We start from the raw sequence: 18,901 nt of genomic DNA on the forward strand, positions 1-18,901 counted from the left end.
TGGACACCGGTGCTCTAGAATTTTACGTTTTAATCACATAATTTATAGATTTGCACCTGGCTCTTAAATTAATCTTTCAATTGCTTTCTACAACATGAAAGATGAAATGTGTTCTTGTTTCTCCACAGACTCAGTTTCTTGTTGTGATAAGAAGAAGAGTCAAAGCGAAAGAGACGGAGTGAGCGGCGTCGGTCCAATAAGGAAAGCCGGGCCCCGTGGAGAGTTCGGATCAGGGGAGCAAAACCACGGCAGACTGTTCTGTTCGCAGGAACGGCCCGGTGCTGATCAGCAGGGTCTGAGCCGCCATGTGTTCACACTGCGCTGCCCCGTTTCCATATGGGATTATTTACATGTCGGCTTTGTTGTTGAAAGATCAAAGCGCGGCAGAGATGCAGCTGAGATGATTTTATGACACATTTTAGCAAATTTGCGAGGAGAGGACTTTATATGGCCCGTAAACGCTGCTCCACAGCAGAGCGCCACATGAACTCTAATATCCCACAGGAATAAAAAACTACATCACTGAAGCTGCGGACTAAAAACCTGGCAGATAGTTTTTGTTTTGATAAGCGATATTATCAAGGGACCCCCAACACACACATACAGTAAACTGGACTTATTAGTACATAAAACATGTCTTGTTAATGTGCACTCAATAAAAATAATACTCCGCTTCCCTATTTTGTGTTTCTATTTTACATGTTTGAATACAAGAGTGATATGGCCTAAAAATCCTGAACTATTATTTTGCATGAAAAGCATAACTTTTAACATAATGAGCAGATTTTTGCTCATTGAATTTATACGTTTCTAACTGAAATACATGATTTATGCCTCTGTAGCCACAAACAGATTAGCAGTTAGCCGCTGAGCTAGCGAGGAAACTAGCATGTTAGCTCCGAAATGCTAACACAGTAGAATTACTATTTCACTCTCAAAAACATATGATAAAAACTTTATGGTAATCATACATATGTGCTTGGTGAACAATACCAACCTGTAATTAAACAAAAGTAAGACGGAGACACTTTGATGCTTGTGCTCGTCTTCATGCTAATCCCACGATGAAGGCCTCTGGTTTTATGACGCTCATCCAAACCAGAGAGCAGAACTATCAAATGTATTATGAAAAAACAGGATGAAAAGACTTCTTCTTGCACATTGTTCAGTTTTTATTTTACAAAAAAGGAGAACAGGGCTACAAATCCTGATAATTTATACAAATACAACACATTTCAAAAATAAATTTTAATTTAGTAAATTCTCTGTGAACAAGTTTCTGCAATAGCCCACTGCTTGAGATCCCTGAGCAGAGACACAGAGTGAAACACTTTTTCTTTTCACACCTTTTACAGACATTAAAAATCTTGTTTCCTCAACACTTTAAATATTTACACCAGGAATTAGTAATGAGAAATCAACGTGAACTCTTAACGTTTCCTTTCCACCATCACAGTAAAGAAAGCACCGTGCAGACGACAATATGACTGCTTCATATAACTCCACATATCAAAGTCTCAGCCTCCTGAAGCAGGTGTTGTGTAAATAGCTACATTAGCCGTATTTGTGAATTTTCTTCAGTAACGACCAGAAACACGCAGAAGCTCCGTCAAATGATCTTCCTTCATTTTACATGTGAAAAAAACAACACAGTTCCAGCTGGTTCTGTTAACAGTTGGGATCAGAATCGTCCCAGTTGGACCCTTCATTAGAATCAAAGCTGCATACAGTGCTATAAAAAGTTTCTCTTACAGGTTCTTTCATGTTTGCTGTTTCAGAATATCAAACTAATTTTAAAATCAGCACAGATAACCTGAATACATGCAGAAAACAGAGTGTACAGTATAAATGATTATTTCAATTAATGAAGGCATTTAAAGGTTATGTGGAAATAACTCTGGGGAGAAATTTTGAATCACTGAAAAGTTGTGTCATTTCAGCCATATTGGAGGGTTTTTGAGTATGAACCGAATGTTTATCATAGCACAGTATATTAAATTGGAGATATGCAAAAGCTGTTTTTAGCCCATAAATACATTTTGTTGTGCAGGAAAGTTGGATTTAGTCTCTCCTGGTGCTGCATAGATATCGTTATATTCTGTTTATAAAGTATTTGCTGCAGAACTACTAAACAAGGTCATGGATTTCCTTTGTTTTTGCAGATTTTGTCTTGGGGAACCCATGATCCAAACGCATTCAGTGACATTCTTGGTGCCAACACTGGCTAACTCTAACTGTGCCTTGTTTACAACACGTGTTCATTCATAATGTGGCAACATTTCCTGACTCCAACATGAAAGGCTGGATGGATAAGTCATGTGTTGTTGACATCATTTAATCAATTTGGCAGAAAAAAGTTTTTGCGTAACAAGCTAATCAAATCTCCGCTATCTGCAAATTACAAAATGGCAGACCAGAGTGAAATCATCATTTTAGTTGTACTTTATTTATGTTTGACCAGTTATCTTTGTCTGAAAGAAAGGTTGTCTGTTTAATTCTGAAACATTTAAGTTACAATAAATCTAAAAAAAAGTACAGAAATCTTTGAAGGAAATACTTTTTCAGAGCACTGTATGAGCCTCAATAGTAGCTTTAAAGTGCAGTAAAATAAAAACAACACAAGCATGTTTATTCTCAGTTCGATAAAGATTTCTTAATTCACTTTGTAACATATTTCAATCTTGTTCCAGTTGTTTTTGTGCTTTATAAACTCAGAAATTTTCTTAGAATATTTAAGTGATTCGGCTGCTTTGTGGGGACAAATAAGAACAATATTCAGCTTCCAGTCTGTCTATTTTAAACAGACTGACTGGAACCTCCCCAGTAAACTCTAATCACCTTCATAAAGAGGGCCTCATTGGGGGAAACCCAGACCTGCTAGATCAAAAGGAAATGTGCTATATTAGTCTTGTAATAAACATGAGAATAGATCGGGATATTTAAAAGCTGACAGCACAAAACGCCGCCCCACGCCCCACCGATGGTCCAGCTGGATGAAGAGACTCAACAGGAAGTATCTGAGGTCTTGATCTCGATCATTTAACAACGCCTCTATCTGGAGTCCGATCTGGTACCTGGGTTTAGTTCTGGACAGTGGTGGGTACCACTAACTAAAAATGTTAGCTGAACTGACCGCAAAGCACTGATCATAAATATTAGTTCTGGTAACTTGCTACACCGACAAAGCATTGAGCAGAAGCTAATGCTTAAGCGCTAAATTCAACCATCTTGGTACCCAACATGTGTTACAACATAGTACATCGCCCTCAACAGGGTGAAGTTTGTCATTACATGCCTAACAGTACGGTTTGCTCTTCACAAAGGAATTTTTATTTTTCACTCATGGTTTCAGTTTTATAGTTGTTGAATTTGCTAACTCTGTTGCTTCAGTCAGAAAACACTGGACATTTTAAACTGTTTACTGTAGAACTACAGCAATGCATTCTGGGTAAAGAATGAACGTCATTTGCTGCACTGCATCCTGAGTGAAGAACATAAGTGGATACAAAAACACTGGATATATGCACCTTATTCAAGGTAAATGTATATTAATTACTGCTCTGAAATCATTGTATTTTATTTTTCGATGTTTTGAGAAAAACAATTGTGAGGACAGGAAGTGGAACAGTCTTCACAAACTTCAAAATAAGAGCAAGAAGAGAAATGTCTGACTACTTGAAGAATTCTTGACAGTCGATAACAAAAACTTCAACTCAGATGATGAACTTTATTTAAATGAAAGTTTCCAAAACAGGCAACTAAATTAGCGCTTTAGGATGTATCTGAAAATATTAATTTAAGGGAAGCTGAGTGTGTTAAGAGTTTTCAAAGTTAGCAAAAATGCTAAAACGCTCAACAAAAAATGAGCTCTGCTACTAACAACAGTACCCACCACTGGTTCTGGTTCTGGATATCACTAATCACAGGTAACAGAGCAATAACTGTATGAATAGGACTGGGGCCAACAAATAATAACAAACACTGTACAAACCTTTATGAAGGTGCTATTTCTTTTACTAAAAACTGACATAAACAACCAAATATATGAAAACAAATATATACAGATGAGAACAGCTGTAAGGATACTGAAAAACCCTTTACTGTATAGTAACAAGCCAAACTCACTCAGTTAAGGAGCTACAGTTTGCTGTGTTGTTCTGTGTACTAAAACATGGCAGCTATATATTAATATTTATTCAAATGACATAACTTTACCTAAGCATAAAGGCATTTAAACATTTCCCTTTCATCGAGCCGTGACTGTGTTGATCCATGTAAGGATAAAAGTTGGACACTAGCTTAGTGTTAGCTTAGCATTTCCTTTTGGGAAGGCTTTCCATCTGCAACCTGAAGCTTTCAGCTTGTAATGGTGATGGTCGTTTAATATTTAGAAGTGAAGAATAAAAATACCACTGGTAATGAAGACGATTTCAAAGCTTGCTAAAACAGATTAGTTAGATTAACTGCAGCCCTTTGCAGGCCTTAGTTAGAGACTCTTATTGTGCTGAAATAGTTGCTCTGCATTCCCTTTTTATGTTTTTCTCTGAATATCAGGTCAGTTGCTACTTTAGGAATCAATATGTGGTGCAATTTCAGATTAAAGTGACCAAATGAGAAGGTTTAAAAGCAGAGACTATAAATTAAATTTTAAGAAGTTAAATTGTGTCCATGTCTTCATATGTACCTTCTTTCCTTCATTTTCAAGAAAAAACACAAAGTGAAACTAAAATTTGACAGAAAGTCCTTCAGTGCTCCCCTCTGTGTCCTTCATACCTTATTCTGCGGCAGCGATGAACCTGTGGCTTCACTTTAACTTGAAATATTCTTGAATAAAAAACGAAAGCAGTAAATCTGCAGAAAGGAATCCAGATACCACGCAGGGTCTTCCTGACTGTAAGCAATCCTGAGCAAAGCTGCAGGCCTGAGGTGTTTGCAGAGCTCAGAGGTGATTAGTGGGGGGAGGCTGAGCGGCACAATGTCTATCCAAACGTCCTCCCTCGGTCTCTTCCTTCTCTCCTGGATGAGAAAACAGAACGAGGGCGCGTAAGCCGCCCGTCTCCCCGGGTCTGGCGTGCAGATGGCGTGTGGGCGGGGCAGGAGATCTCAGGGACTCATGGTCTTCAGGCCCTGCTTCTCCATGATGTTCCAAAGCTTACGCAGATTCGACTGGGTGATGGTGTCGTCTGGTTTCAGCTGAAGAGCCCGGAGGTAATTGGCTTCGGCTTCTTGCAGTTTCCCGTTGAGGTGGAGGATCGCTCCGAGGTTCATCAGAGCTGCAGGGTACTGAAGCAAACACAAATGACCATTTTAGGACCCGATCAGCTATCATTGAGATATTTAGCTGGTGTACAGCAGCTACTAACTACTTGAAGTTTTCTACTATGCTTCCTTGAACAGGTTAGGACAAGCCTATGGACTATACAAAACATGTTCATGACATTTTCTGCACAAAACCATTCTTAGATGATAAGATTTCAGTCTGCCTAAAACAATAGAGTGAGTTGTTTTAGGGCCTCTGTCACTTTAAATCCAACTCATCGTTTACATTTGCACATGAAAATGGCTGCAAACAGATACGCAATTATATAAACATACATCTTTGAAAAGCAGAAGTGGAACCTTCTGCACAACTAACAACAATGCAGCAAGTGGTTTCTGGATGGCAAGTCAACAACAAAACATTGACCTTTTCCAGCAGCCATTGTACAGCGGTAAAACCAGCTGATCAAACGTGCTGGAGCTCAGTTTGGGTTGCTAGGTTACGGTATGGTGCTTATTGAATGTGACTTAATCAGGAGCTTTTGGAAACAGTCCATTTTCCAGACACCAAAAAACATAAACTTACTGCCAAAAACACGGCAGAGTTTTCTTTAAAGTCCTTTGGTTGTTTTTAGAAGCAGTTGAGACCTAAATTGTACAGCAATGTGCAAAACACAAATTTTACATAAATGTTCATCTCTAATAGTCGACAACGAAAACTTCATCACACATGTCAAACTTTATTCAACTGAAAGATTAAGAAACTACTGAGTAAATTAGCAGATTAGAATTTATCCTGAAACATTAATTTAGGGGAATCTAAGTGTGCTTCAAAAACACAAAAGCGCTAAACAACAAATTAGCAGATTAGTGGATGTTTATCCAACACTGGAAACAAAAGTCAAAAACTAAAACTGACAGAAATTCTGTTGGGTCCCTTTAAGAGATGAGTAGAAAAATCCTGAAAAATCTGAGCGTTTGGAAGATTTCCTAATTACTAACTCAGTATGTTGGATGCTGACTGAGTTCTGCCGAAGAAGACTGGATTCTGAAAACGAATCGATCCGATCAGCTAACAGCACATAATGGAGCTTCCTGAGAAAGAGCTGACATACTGTCTAAAGCTGATGTGTTTAGACTGGAGACCTAATGAGATTAGAAATTCACATTTCACCACATCAGTGCTGATGAATAATGCAGCCTGTCTGTTCATACTGAATATTTTAGCAGGGAATGATTTGTGGTTCATCGAGTGACGACATGCAGGGAGTAAAACTCCAAAAAACACAAACGCTGAATTTCCTCACAGTCATCTTAGCTTCTGTTACAAACATCTGATCCTGTAGATGATTCAAAGTGTTACATGATATGCTCTTTAGCCGTAGTGGAGCACTGAGTCGTCACAGCAGAGCCTCAGCGATACGAGCGCCCCGTTGTCAGATCGGCCGAACAGCCTGTCCCTGCGTCTGGTCTGCGGCCATCGATGTCAGAGGGAGCAGCCGGCGCTTTGAAGTGGCTCGAGATGTTTATTTCTGCTGGTGCCAATGGGCAAAGTCATAATCAGTGTGACGGATGAGTCATGGAGATATAAGTACAGGAAAAGTGCCTCGGGTGCAATCATGTCAAGACCAAGAAGTATGTAGGCCAAGGGAGGGGCAACATCTGATCACCATTTTGGTTAGAGATGTGGAAAAAATGCCTCATTCAGCAGAGAAGCTCCGGGTCTGCTGCTGAGTTTATCAGCATTTCTGCCTTTCATAGAAGAAAAATCATTTTGTTCCTTGAAATCTGTGTTTTCTATGTAATTATTAACCAGTTGCCTTGAGATGTCTCTTTAATCAGCTGAGGTAAATTCAATCTCTGAATAAATGCAGCTGTTCTGGTTCTGGTGTCAGAGAACAAGCATCAGAGGAGACAAGCAGATCTACCGGGACAAGAACGTCCACCTGGACTGACAGGAAGGACAGCGATAACCAGAGAAGCAGCACAGAGATCCCTGGTAACTCTGGAGGAGCTGCAGAGAGCTACAGCTCAGGTAGCAGAAAACTAAAACCTTTAACTCTAAACATACAGCAGCAGCTGTAGCTGCAGCTAAGCGTAGGTCACAAAGGACTCAGTAAATATAAATACAAGCCACGCTTTTCAGATTTTTCTAGGTAAAAAAGTCCTAAAACCAAACATTGTTTCCTCTCCATGTCACAATGATGAACACTTTGTTTAGATCATCAGAAAAAAAGAGAAACATACTCTACAGATTGTGATTGTAGCAGAATATGAGAAAAGGGTCAGAATGATGTAAACCAACTTTTTAAAGCTTTACATCATGTTATAATGTTTTCCCTCACCAAAAAACTACCTGCAGTGTTGCTTTGATCTGGTCATGCATGTCTGAGGAATCTTTACATCTCTCACAAGGTTTTACAAAGTTTACTGTTTCCATCAATCTTTCCTTATCAGATACTTCAAAATAAAAAATGTTGATGGAAACAGCTTTAGTTACATTGTGCTATAAAATGTCACAATGCGCCAGGAAAATACACAATAACCCTCGTCTAAGGGGTGTGATTACTTTTGAAAAGCTCTGTATCTGTATGTATGAGTGGAATAATTAGAAAAATAATCAAAAATATGTCAAATGTGGGTTACAAGACATTTCTACCTCCCAGAAATGAAAAAACTGAGATGTGGGGAGACTTAATGATTGGAAAATGAAAAAGAATAATATATTCTCCTTTCCTAGTTCAAAATCAAACTAACAAATAAGATAAACTTTGTTACTGGTTGCCCTGTGGCCTGATCTGATCAATCTCCTCTGACTGAATCTCCGCTGCCTTTCCTTCGTGCTGCAGCAGTTGCAGCAGCTGCAGCAGCAGCCGCAGCTCTGCAACGTAATGGCCGCAGACTGTTTGTGCAATAAATTACCTTCAGCTTGACCTCACTGGTTTAGGGCCACATCACAAAATAATGCTTGGAGATGGATTGTTTATACACATGGACATGATTTGAAGTAATAGTAGTAATGAACAGACCTCACACAAACACTGCATCCAACATCTCCAGGTGACAATTAGGTGTTTATTGTATAACTATAACTTTAATGTTTTACTAAAGATTCAAAGTGCAGTCGCATTTTATTCTGAGTTTGTGAGCTAAGTGGTTTTAAATGGCGCATTAATCAAAACTCTAGGCTGTATGAGGAGAGGGAAAAGCCCTGCCTGGACAACGAAATGGTAAAATAATAACTTTCCTCTCAACACCGTCACCGTAAGTTAAAGCTTCGCTGCAGACAGGGAAGAAAAGGGCCACTGAACAAATACAAATGCTCATTTTTTTAGATTGAAATCAACTTAAAATTTTCAGATTCAACTAAATTCAAAATGTTTTCATTTTCTCGTTTAAAACCTCAAATGCAACTGAAGTGAGCAACCATATGTACAAAGCAGGAAACTTCAGATTAGCAGCCTGGTGGTGGCTCGTCTATGTTTGTGAATTAAATAAAGTTAGAAGTTTAAAGAGAAGAATAACAAGTAAAATCTACTGCTATTGTGTTTGAAACTTTGAAATGAAATACAAAACAAACAGTATTTGAGCAAAAAGATTTATTTTAAAATATCTGCAAAACCAAGTTGTCTTAATTTGAATTCTATAAATCTTCCTTCATGACTAAAACAATCTTCTGCCTTTCTCACTTCATATATCTGAGATGTTTTCTTTTACTTATACCCTTTTTTCCTGGCTCCTCCAGATTCTGCAGAAAGTTGCTGTTTTCAGAAGCCTTTATTTCTCTTCATCCCCTCATTTCCTCCTGCGCTGCAGCCTCTTTGGGCACAGAGCAGCAGAGCATGGCCACATGGCAAACTGACTGAGTTTGACTTGACCTTCATGACTTTAGAAAGAATTTGAAGGCATAAGAGGGAAAAAGGCTGCAGGTTGCAGAGACCAGATGGTTCTGACCGAGAATCAAACTGGATTTATCTCCTGCTGAAGGACGTGGTTGGGAATGGTTTTCTCAGTCTGACAGTGCACATATGCAACATGATTAATGCAAAACAGCTGCGCTGATTAAGAGCCGAGTAAATTATACCATGTATCTTCCTTTTGCTGGGGTGGTGCAGGAAGATGGGAAGCCGCAATAAAAAAGTTTGGTAACACATCTAACAGTTCAGATTTCATCATTTGATCACAGGAAAACTGCCATGACTACAAAGGGATTCACTGTTAGTTTAAAACTTTATCTGAGACACATTCAATGTGAATCTGCTGATTCACATTATCAACAGATAAACTAAACACCAGTTTAGTTGTTAAACTAAACTGGTGTTAGTTTTTATTAATTTAAATAAAACACACAGACATTGCCGTGTCATTCCTACTGCAATGTATCCTGGGTAGATGGCGCTAGGTGCTATGAAGCTAGCTGTATCAAGCCAGAACAGTATTTATTGCTCAGTTAGCAACCTTCAGCCCTTCCAGTTTGAACTAGAATGCTTTGAAATAGAAGGAAATGGAGAAATAAAGAGGAGAGAAGATGAGAACCAAACAGAGGAAGAGGAGAGAGTCTTGTTGGTTTTTCTGCTGCTGCAGTTTCAAAACGCCGACCTGAAAGGAGAGCGAACGTTGCATAACACTGATTATGCTAACTGTGCTTACAGTTAGCATCGGGATCAAAACATTTTCTCAAATATATTAGAATGGTTTGTTACAAAGACTCTCACTTTAAGCATCCATTCATTATCTTTTCATTTGTTTTGCCATTTGCTACTGCTAATGGTGTTAGCACTACCTGACGGTGTTAGCTCTAGCTAAAGGCGTTAGCACTGGCTGATGGTGTTAGCTCTAGCTAAAGGTGTTAGCTCTAGCTAATGATGTCAGCGCTAGCTGATAGTGTTAGCTCTAGCCCCTGGAGGGCCGCTGTCCTGCAACATTTAGATGAGCCTCTGCTGCACCACCTGAATAGAATAATTAGGTCATTAAGGTTCTGGAGAACTGATCTACACAAGCAGGAGGTAATGAAGCCGTTTCATTCCAGTGTTTTGTGCCTGTGGCTCATCTAAAACCTGCAGGACTCCGGCCCTTGAGGACTGGAGTTTGACACCTCTGCTCTAGCTAATCAGAAGCCAATCACATTAGCTTGTTTCAACATATATCTTGTGTACAATGATTTATTAAAACTTTGAGGCAACTTGCCGCAATTTTGTCAACAAAATGTGTGTTTTGTTTCTAGGAGAGTCCAGTAACAGCTACACACATCATGGACCCAGCCTGCATGACCCGGTGAAGAAATATCAGAGCCAAAGGTTTTCTGAAGCTTCTCACATCCAAAGTGCTGAAATCGACTCTTGTTGATAGGAAATGGAGAACAAAATGATAAAAATCGCATGATTTTGTTCAGAGAGTAATTTACCTTCTCTTCCCTGTTTCTGTTTGTGCCACATAAACATTTTTATATTCATCTCATAGTGCGGTGGATCCTGCCAGTTGCTGGCTGTGCCTGTTTTTCACTCAGTCATAGAAAGAGTTAACGAAACTCTAAACCATCATGGATACTTTCTGTATAAGAGTTGGCTGACAACAAACTGCATTAATAATCAATAACATGATTAAAATCACAGATCCTGTTGTTTTACTGTTTAACAATCTGTTTCCACTTCTTGAGCTGAGGCTGAGCCAGCAGGAGGCGGAGGAAGAACCGCATCTTGTTTTGATATGATGAACCGAAACCTTCCTGACTCATGCAGCGACTTTCACAACAGAACTGTGTCTGTTTTTAACGCCGTGCAGCCTGGAGGTTCTGCTCAGATCCACTGGATCAGGGGAATTCTCTGGATTCTCTATAAACTACGTCAAACAGGAAATCTCCTCCATTTTCCAGTTTCAAACTAATAATTTTTTTCATTGAACTTGTTGAATCCTTCTAAATCTTTATTTTTAGAAATGATCTGCCTATTTTGGTTTCTTAATCATTATTACTGACATTTTACTGACCTAACACACAGGTCTTCCACCTGCAGCTTTCGAGCCACATGAGGAACTTTGGACCTTCCACAGTGGTTCTTATTGAATTGGCCTCAAAGTTACTAATGGCATCAGATAAATGCAAGTTTTAGCAGTTTTTTTATTCATAATAATTGCCTCTACTAACACAACAGGATGACATGTCCTCACGTTGGGAGCCTGGTGCTTTATAGTTTTTTCCCACAAACATCAAAACATTGCAAAAGTTTTGCAGCTGAATTCTTGCAGCTTAAGGATGAGGCAGATTTCTCTCATTTGCTCTCTGGGTTTTAATTAGACGTTTGGAGAGAAATCTGACTTTACGTTCACATTTTTGCCACCAAACCTACTCAGATCTGAACTCCGTGACTTCTGTGGAGTCCTGCCTGCTCTTGTTTGACAGCCTTTCTTCATATTTTACCCGGGTTTGTGTGCAGAAAAGGCCAAACTATGAGTCCTGTAAAACATTGTAAAGATGTATTTGATCATCAATCCACAGCTGTCTGTTTCCAATCAGTGCCGGGGAACAAACAGGATGACCGCATGCTAAACACTCTCCCCCCTCAGACAAGCGGACCCGTCCCGTCAGGGCTCCATTCAGTTTCAGGATCCCCGTCCTCCGGCTCGGTGTTCGTATCGTTATTCTTTCCAATCTGCTTACCCCGGCCCCTCCTTTGAACTTGTTGATGGATGTCGCACAAGCAAACCTCTGAGCTCAGGAAAACTCAAGAACTCATTATTCTGAGCAGGACTGACAATGAATCCCGTTGTTAGACGCAGAACGGCCAGTAATGATATTGGAAAGTCAGTCTGACCGTAATTGCAGCGCATCCATCAAAGTAAAAGGTAATGAGGAGGAATAGCGAGTCAAGGTTTTACTCACATTGGGTCTTAGGCTCGCTGCTTGTCCGTAATACTTCTCGGCTGCTTCGTTGAGCTTGGCTTGTCTGAAAAGGGAAAAAAAGGGAGAGGCGATCGTTAGTCAATTTTATTGCTGCTGGCTTTGGCCCAGGCCTTGAACCCGGAGTGTTTACCGGTTCCCAGGGGTCACGGAGAAAATAACATGGAGGAACTGCATGAAGAAACGCAACGAGAACTTTCTGCTCAAACCTGCAAATCACTCGACTCTGTTTGAGGATGGAAATCAGATTTACGTATTACGGCTTGAGGGTTTATTACTTGAGGAGTTTTAGTCCAGTAAAGTCATTCACATCTAGTTGATTTGGGATGTTTGGTTCACTGGATATTTAAGAGAAATTCACTTCAAGGGGATAAAAGCATACTGATGGATTTCAAGCATTTATTTCAGTTCATTTTAATAAAAACCTCAAATTCAGAGTCTTCAAAAATTTTAATATCAATGATCAATGAAAAAGTATTTTTAACAGAAATGTTTAGCTGCGACGGTGGAGGCAGCTGCTCATTGGAGCAAATAAACACAATCTGAGTCATAACTGGTTAGTGTGTATTGCAGTTCAATATATTCAAAGATATTGAAAAAAGAAAATATGATTACCTTGTAATGAGATTAAAACAAATAAATGACACGGATACAAAGAAAACGTCTCGTTTCACTGTGACAAACAGGATTTGAGGAAAGGTCGTTTGTCAGAATTATTACCTAAAAATGCGACACCTGAGATGAGATCTGCAGTCAAGACATAAATATTGTGTTTTATTTAAAGTCTGTGGCGTCTCGTTCTCAAACAGCAGCAACATTTCCTTTATCTGAACTAATGCTCTGCTCTCTCCAGAACCACCTTCAGGATCCACAGCTGCAGCTTTTTCCCTAATGGCAGTAACGTCTAATTGCAAATAATTTCCCTCTGACAAAGTCAAGGACAGCAGCTGGACGGCTGAGTGAGCAGCGCCTGATATTACCTGGATCAAAGCCGGCGGCCGTCTGGACCCACAGCTTCATTTAGGATGTCAAAGTCTGTTAGCGAATTGACGTCAGTGAGGATTCAGGTCAGAGTCAGACTTCAGAGTCAGACTCCTTAAATCCTGGTGGGTTTATAACCAATCAGCTTTCTTGTGGTTTTAATTTAAAGTCTTCACTTTGAACGGATAAGCGGAAGAAGAAGGATGGATGGACGGATGGATGGATGGCTGGGTCTTCACTTTGAACATGGAAATTAACAGTGCTGGACACACTTCCGCTAATCCACTAACGTGCTAAAATCACAGCTAATTTTTCATTTAGCACGTTTTTGCTAACTGTGGAAACTCTTAGTGCACTAAGCTTCTCCTAAATGAATGTTTACAGATAAATTCTAAATTATTTTGCTGTTTTGTAAACTTTCAGCTCAATACATTTTTACATCTGTGTTGAAATTTTGGTTACCGACTGTCAAAAAGTAGCTTACATTCAGGCTCTTATTTTGAAGTAGCTTTGGGTCACTTTGGATTTCCAACGACCAGCTCAAGATTTACAGGAAGTGGAGGTTTTATGTTGAGAAGAACGGCCGATTTAAGCACCTGAGAGAAAAAAGGAGGGCTACATGGTAACGAAAAGCAAAACGTTTTTGTTTTATTCTGAATTAAAACGACAACTGCTTTGTAATATTTGGCTGTACCCAACTCCTAACCATGAAACGGTTTTGAATATCAGTCATAATACAAATAAATAACCTGGGAAACATGGCAAAAACTTTAAAAATTATCCCTAGCATTTCTACATTCACATTTTCAGTGATGCGCTAAAGGAGGCAGGCGGGAATTATTAGTTCAGAATCCAAATGCTGACAACCTGAAAACCCCAGAGAGCCATAAACAACATTTACACACTGGTAAGTATCTGCTTCTCCTTCTAATCTCTTCTCTTCTCCTGCGCAGATTCACTTCTGTCTGCATCAAGTAGAGGTCTTTCCACGTCCGTGTCCAACACAAACACATAAAGAGCCTGAGCTGCAGAAGAGCAGGACCCCATGCCAAGCAGGCGGAGATGAGTTCAACCCAAGCATTGCCTGAGAAACGCTTAGTCTTCCAGAGGTCTCTACGCTGAAGGTCTCTACGCTGAAGTCTGTTCGCGGTGTGGATCCCACAGGATCCCAACAATGACGCATGAGAAGTTTTAACTAAGATGTCTCCGTTGGTTGAAGTTGTATTCAGCTTTGACACTTTTTCCAATCATGACTCATGTTCACCGACTCTCCGGCCTCAGAGCTTTTCTGCTCAGCCTCATCAAACAAATACACTTCCAAGTGAGACTCAGATCCAGAGACAGCTGAAGTTTGAACATCTCTCGCTGCGATGAGTTAAAGCTTCAGTTCTGGATTCTACCACCGTTCAGCGAGAGGGATTACAACGTCCAGCCAAGAAAATCACGCAGGCGGAGAAATGGAGTAAGCCCTCGGATAAAGCGTGCAGACACACTGCTTTCGGCAAGCCAAGGAAAACCGTTCTGAAATACTGTGCAGCATCTACGTGCGTGCACCTAGACCGCGGAAATCAAAAATAAGACAGAGAGGTCTGTGTTGAAGGCCGTACCTGAGCATGTGAGCGGCGCTGAACACCACATCGAACTCCCCGCCGTCGAGGCGGGCGGCAGTCTTCGCCATCTCCGCTGCTTCCAGGAGCCGCGACTCTTCCAGTAAAAACTGACCTGCAGGAGAAAACAGCAGTACTGTTAAAACATGAGCAGGTTCTCCTGAAGGCTCAGAGGGACACGCTGTAACAATGTTTACTTTGGCTCAGGCCTGCACTGAAACACCAGATAGGAACTTTACACACCATCCCTGTTTGGTCAGTGCAGATTAGCTGACTCTGATAGATCAGTGGATGTTTGGTGAAAGTGTTTATTGGAAAAGATTTGCACTTTAATAGGCGTACCTGACTTACACTGAACCTCTGATGGGATCATGGAGGACCAGCAAGGCTGCAGATTCATTGATCCTTGGAAGGTCCAAAATAAAGAGGAATTATCACCTTGTTTGACTTTGTTAGCACCATCACCGCTGAACCACCCACTGAAGTTCAGCAGATTGCCTGATTGACTTCAGGGAAGTTTCTCAACCACTTCTGATTGTAAAAAACTGGTTGAAGTCACAAAAAGCTCAGCAGCTTCAGAGGCTTTTGATAAACAGAATATATTTTTCTTAACTTAAATGTTTCTGTTTCTAAAACAGCTTTTTCAGCAGTGAAAATAAAATTAAAAGAAGGACAGCAGGTGAAACATCATGGAAGTTGTAGGCATACATTTAGGTTTGGAATGTCACCAGCATCGGTAAAAAATAAAATGTATTTATTTTTTACATTTTTATATTTTTTTCTGATCATCCCTGCAGCTTTCTGAGACTACTGAGTCTTCATGGTGGCTCCCACTTTGAAAAACCCTGTCCTATAACATCTTTATTCACATCATTTTCTTATATTTTGTAATAAAAGCCTTTTGCAATGACAGTCAGCTGACATCTTTAAAGAAATATATGATTTATTTAACATGATAATCAAATTGAATGTTTTTAAGAGATTTAAAAATGACTGAAGACAAGAGAGACGCTGAAATTGTCACGTTCCATGTCCGCATCAAACTGAAGTGAACAATGAGAGGAAGTCATCCTCTGTTCTCATAAAACTTTCTAACCACACACAGAAAGAGATTCTTGATGTTTGGAGGAAGACGTGACAAAAGGGTCAACAAACAGGCGTCCAGACAGGCGTCCAAAATGTGTAAATTCCTGCCTTTGTGCAGAACGTCTTTAACAGCCAAATCAAATAACTGAGATGTGAGAATAAGAAGTCAGGATGTGTCAATTTGAAATAAAAACAGAAATCTCACCGTAATGCATGTAGCAGTTGCCCTTAGTGGGATCCAGTTGGATGGCCTTCAGGAAGTAGCGCTCAGCTTCTGTTTTCTGCCCCTGAGAGAGAAGGATTAGAAGCTGCGTCATTATTTCTGCACCCACTTCTCAAAGCTGCTCATTATGAAAACACCAAGGTCTGCTCAGCAGCCCAGATACCTCTGCATGAACTGAATGCCCCCCACCTCAACCACAGACTGCTGCAACATTAAATCCCAATAAACGGACATGAAACATGGGAACCACAAATGTTATTCTCTCCTCCTCACGTGTCATCCGTCAAAAGTGCACGGTGTCATGTTTGGCCCAGAGAAGGCTCATTCATTACCGCTTTAATCTGAGGGAGAAACACTTCCAGAGCAGAAGCACCGGAGGCCAGCATGTGTGTGTGTGTGCCTGATGAAACAGGACAGTGTGTGGAAAGTGTGTGAGCGCAGCCACAGAGAACCTTATGGGTCTGCAGGGAGTTGGAGACTCGCATATTTATAAGGATCACACAAGTTTTATTCAATCGAACATTTACTCCGGCCTTTAGAGAGACGAGCGAATCGATTCTGGAGGCTGGGTGAGTTGGAACAGCCGGTTTAAAACTCTTCAGATGCAGAGAGCTCCTTTACTCTCTGCAGACTGGAACAAGGAACCAATCACAGCTCAGACTGACCAGAGCAAGCAGAAAATCTGAGGATGTTTAACACCTGAAAGCCCAGTAGACTCAGTTCGACTGGAGACGAAAACAGCAGCATTTGTTCCACCTCCAGCTGGTTCTTTTTCTCTCTGCTCTGACTCAAACCAACCTGTTCCCCTCCTTCCCTGCGGGGGCGCTGCACCGAGAACCACTGACAAAAACCTCTGAAGAGCAACTTCCTTCTTCAACAAATGGAAACAAAAATGGAGTCAGATTTTAGAACTTGGTGGATTTCTCTTTTTTTTTTTGGTAAAAGACATTTCTCCCACTACTGCTAGCCTTAGTGTGTTTGTTTTGTTTGTATTTACCCAGAATGCCCTGCGCTGTAGTCCACTGCCTGCTTTTGGAGCTGTCTCCAGTCTCCCTGGCGTTCACATTATGTATTCAAACTGAACCATAGTTCACTTCATCCAAACCCAGAGCGACGTTTGCATTCAGACCTCCCCAGCCGAAACGGACTTTCTAGACAAACAGACTGGAGTTAGATTAATGCGAACTAGAGTTGGATTAATGTGGACTGGAGTTGGATTAAGGTGGACTGGAGTTGGATTAATGCGAACTGGAGTTGGATTAATGCGAACTGGAGTTGGATTAATGTGGACTGGAGTTGGATTAATGTGGACTGGAGTTGGATTAAGGCGAACTGGAGTTGGATTAATGCGAACTGGAGTTGGATTAATGTGGACTGGAGTTGGATTAATGCGAACTGGAGTTGGATTAATGTGGACTGGAGTTGGATTAATGTGGACTGGAGTTGGATTAATGCGAACTGGAGTTGGATTAATGTGGACTGGAGTTGGACTAAGGCGGACTGGAGTTGGATTAAGGCGGACTGGAGTTGGATTAAGGCGTGCATTCATCGGTTTCTAGTACGGCCATAAAGAAAATGCTGCTTAGTTTGTCGATAGTTTTTGATGACAATGTCATTAATTACAGATCCTGCAATTAATGAAATTAAAAGCTTCATACAGTGAGTTACAGTCCATTTAAAAACCACATCTTCTACTGTAAAAATCTGAAAATCAGGTACATGTTTACCAGAGGAGGCGCTGAGTGGTGGTGTACCAGTCTGGGTCAAAGTTCATGTCTGACCAGCATCACATCTGTGCATTTTTGTTCTGGTCTGGATGGAGGGATGGGTGCCTTTAAGGCCCAAACGAATTAACAACAACAGACTTAGAGAAACAGAACAACATCCTCAGAGGTAGAAAAACACAGAGAAACTTTTGCAAATAAATGTTCCTGAGATGAGTCCGCTGTTAGCTTCTCTTCCTCTTGTGAGAGAAACTCGAAAGCATAATAAAGCCAAGAGGGGGTTGAAAAGACGGATGAGAAAAGCAGCTGTATGCGCTCTTCGTCTTGCTCCAAACATGGCGAGCTCATTGCAGACTCCTCACACCTTAAATCCCTGATAGCACCAGGCGAGCTGCAGACGTAGCTCCCACTCTGACGTCGGCTCTTACCGAGGAAGTGACGGAAAAATGTCAACATGCATCCCAGCCGGCGGCGCCATCATGACCTGAAACCCAGAACTGATCTTCATCATTAACTTCTTCATCGCTCCAGATGTCAGCTACCTGCTCAGCGCCACCATCCTCACCCGACCCCTGTGTGACCTCTGTGTGACCCCTCCGTGACCTCTGTGTGACCCTGCAGCAGAGCGCCATCCGGCAGCTCCCTGCAGCTCGCGGGGAAGTGAACCTGAAACCCGGTCAGCATCTAAAGTGTCTTCATCATGAAGAGTTGTTCCACAGGGAGCGAAGCCTGAGGGCTGCAGGCCGGTCCACTTCCTGCTCTGCGTTTCATCATTTTAAACGCTGCTGACATGCGAGGCGGCAGCGATCAGGAGCTGCATGCCGGCAGGAACGGGCAGCGGCGGCCAGACACGGTTCAGATGATCGAAACTCTGTTTTCACCTCAAACCAGCTCACACAGCGACGATTAGCTCATCTGTTTGTTCAGACAGTCAGGGTGCAGAACCGAAAACTCATCCAGCCTGACGCTCAAAACCCAATTTAGACTTATTATGCAGGTTATTTAAGAACACATCAGGGTTTATATTCAGATTAGAATATTTTTCTTTTGCTATTACAATGATGTAAATGGAAATGGAATTATTGTTTTTGCTTTGCGAAGAAGTAAAACCTGAATTTATGCCAAA

General features: G+C 40.9%; 1 protein-coding gene across 1 annotated transcript in view; it reads right to left on the reverse strand.

The window, feature by feature from the left end:
• Nucleotides 1–1,148: 1,148 nt before the first annotated feature.
• The window catches only part of tmtc2b (transmembrane O-mannosyltransferase targeting cadherins 2b), a 98,344-nt gene continuing 80,591 nt past the window's right edge, over nucleotides 1,149–18,901 (reverse strand). The window contains exons 9-12 of the mRNA XM_028033808.1: nucleotides 16,034–16,115; nucleotides 14,743–14,857; nucleotides 12,137–12,200; nucleotides 1,149–5,283 (exon numbers count right to left, since the gene is read on the reverse strand). Of these exons, the coding sequence (XP_027889609.1) occupies nucleotides 5,104–5,283; nucleotides 12,137–12,200; nucleotides 14,743–14,857; nucleotides 16,034–16,115 (441 nt within the window). The 3' untranslated portion in view covers nucleotides 1,149–5,103. The remainder of the gene's footprint in view (nucleotides 5,284–12,136; nucleotides 12,201–14,742; nucleotides 14,858–16,033; nucleotides 16,116–18,901) is intronic.

Source organism: Xiphophorus couchianus, chromosome 2, assembly GCF_001444195.1.
Source record: "Xiphophorus couchianus chromosome 2, X_couchianus-1.0, whole genome shotgun sequence".
NCBI classification, from domain to species: domain Eukaryota; kingdom Metazoa; phylum Chordata; class Actinopteri; order Cyprinodontiformes; family Poeciliidae; genus Xiphophorus; species Xiphophorus couchianus.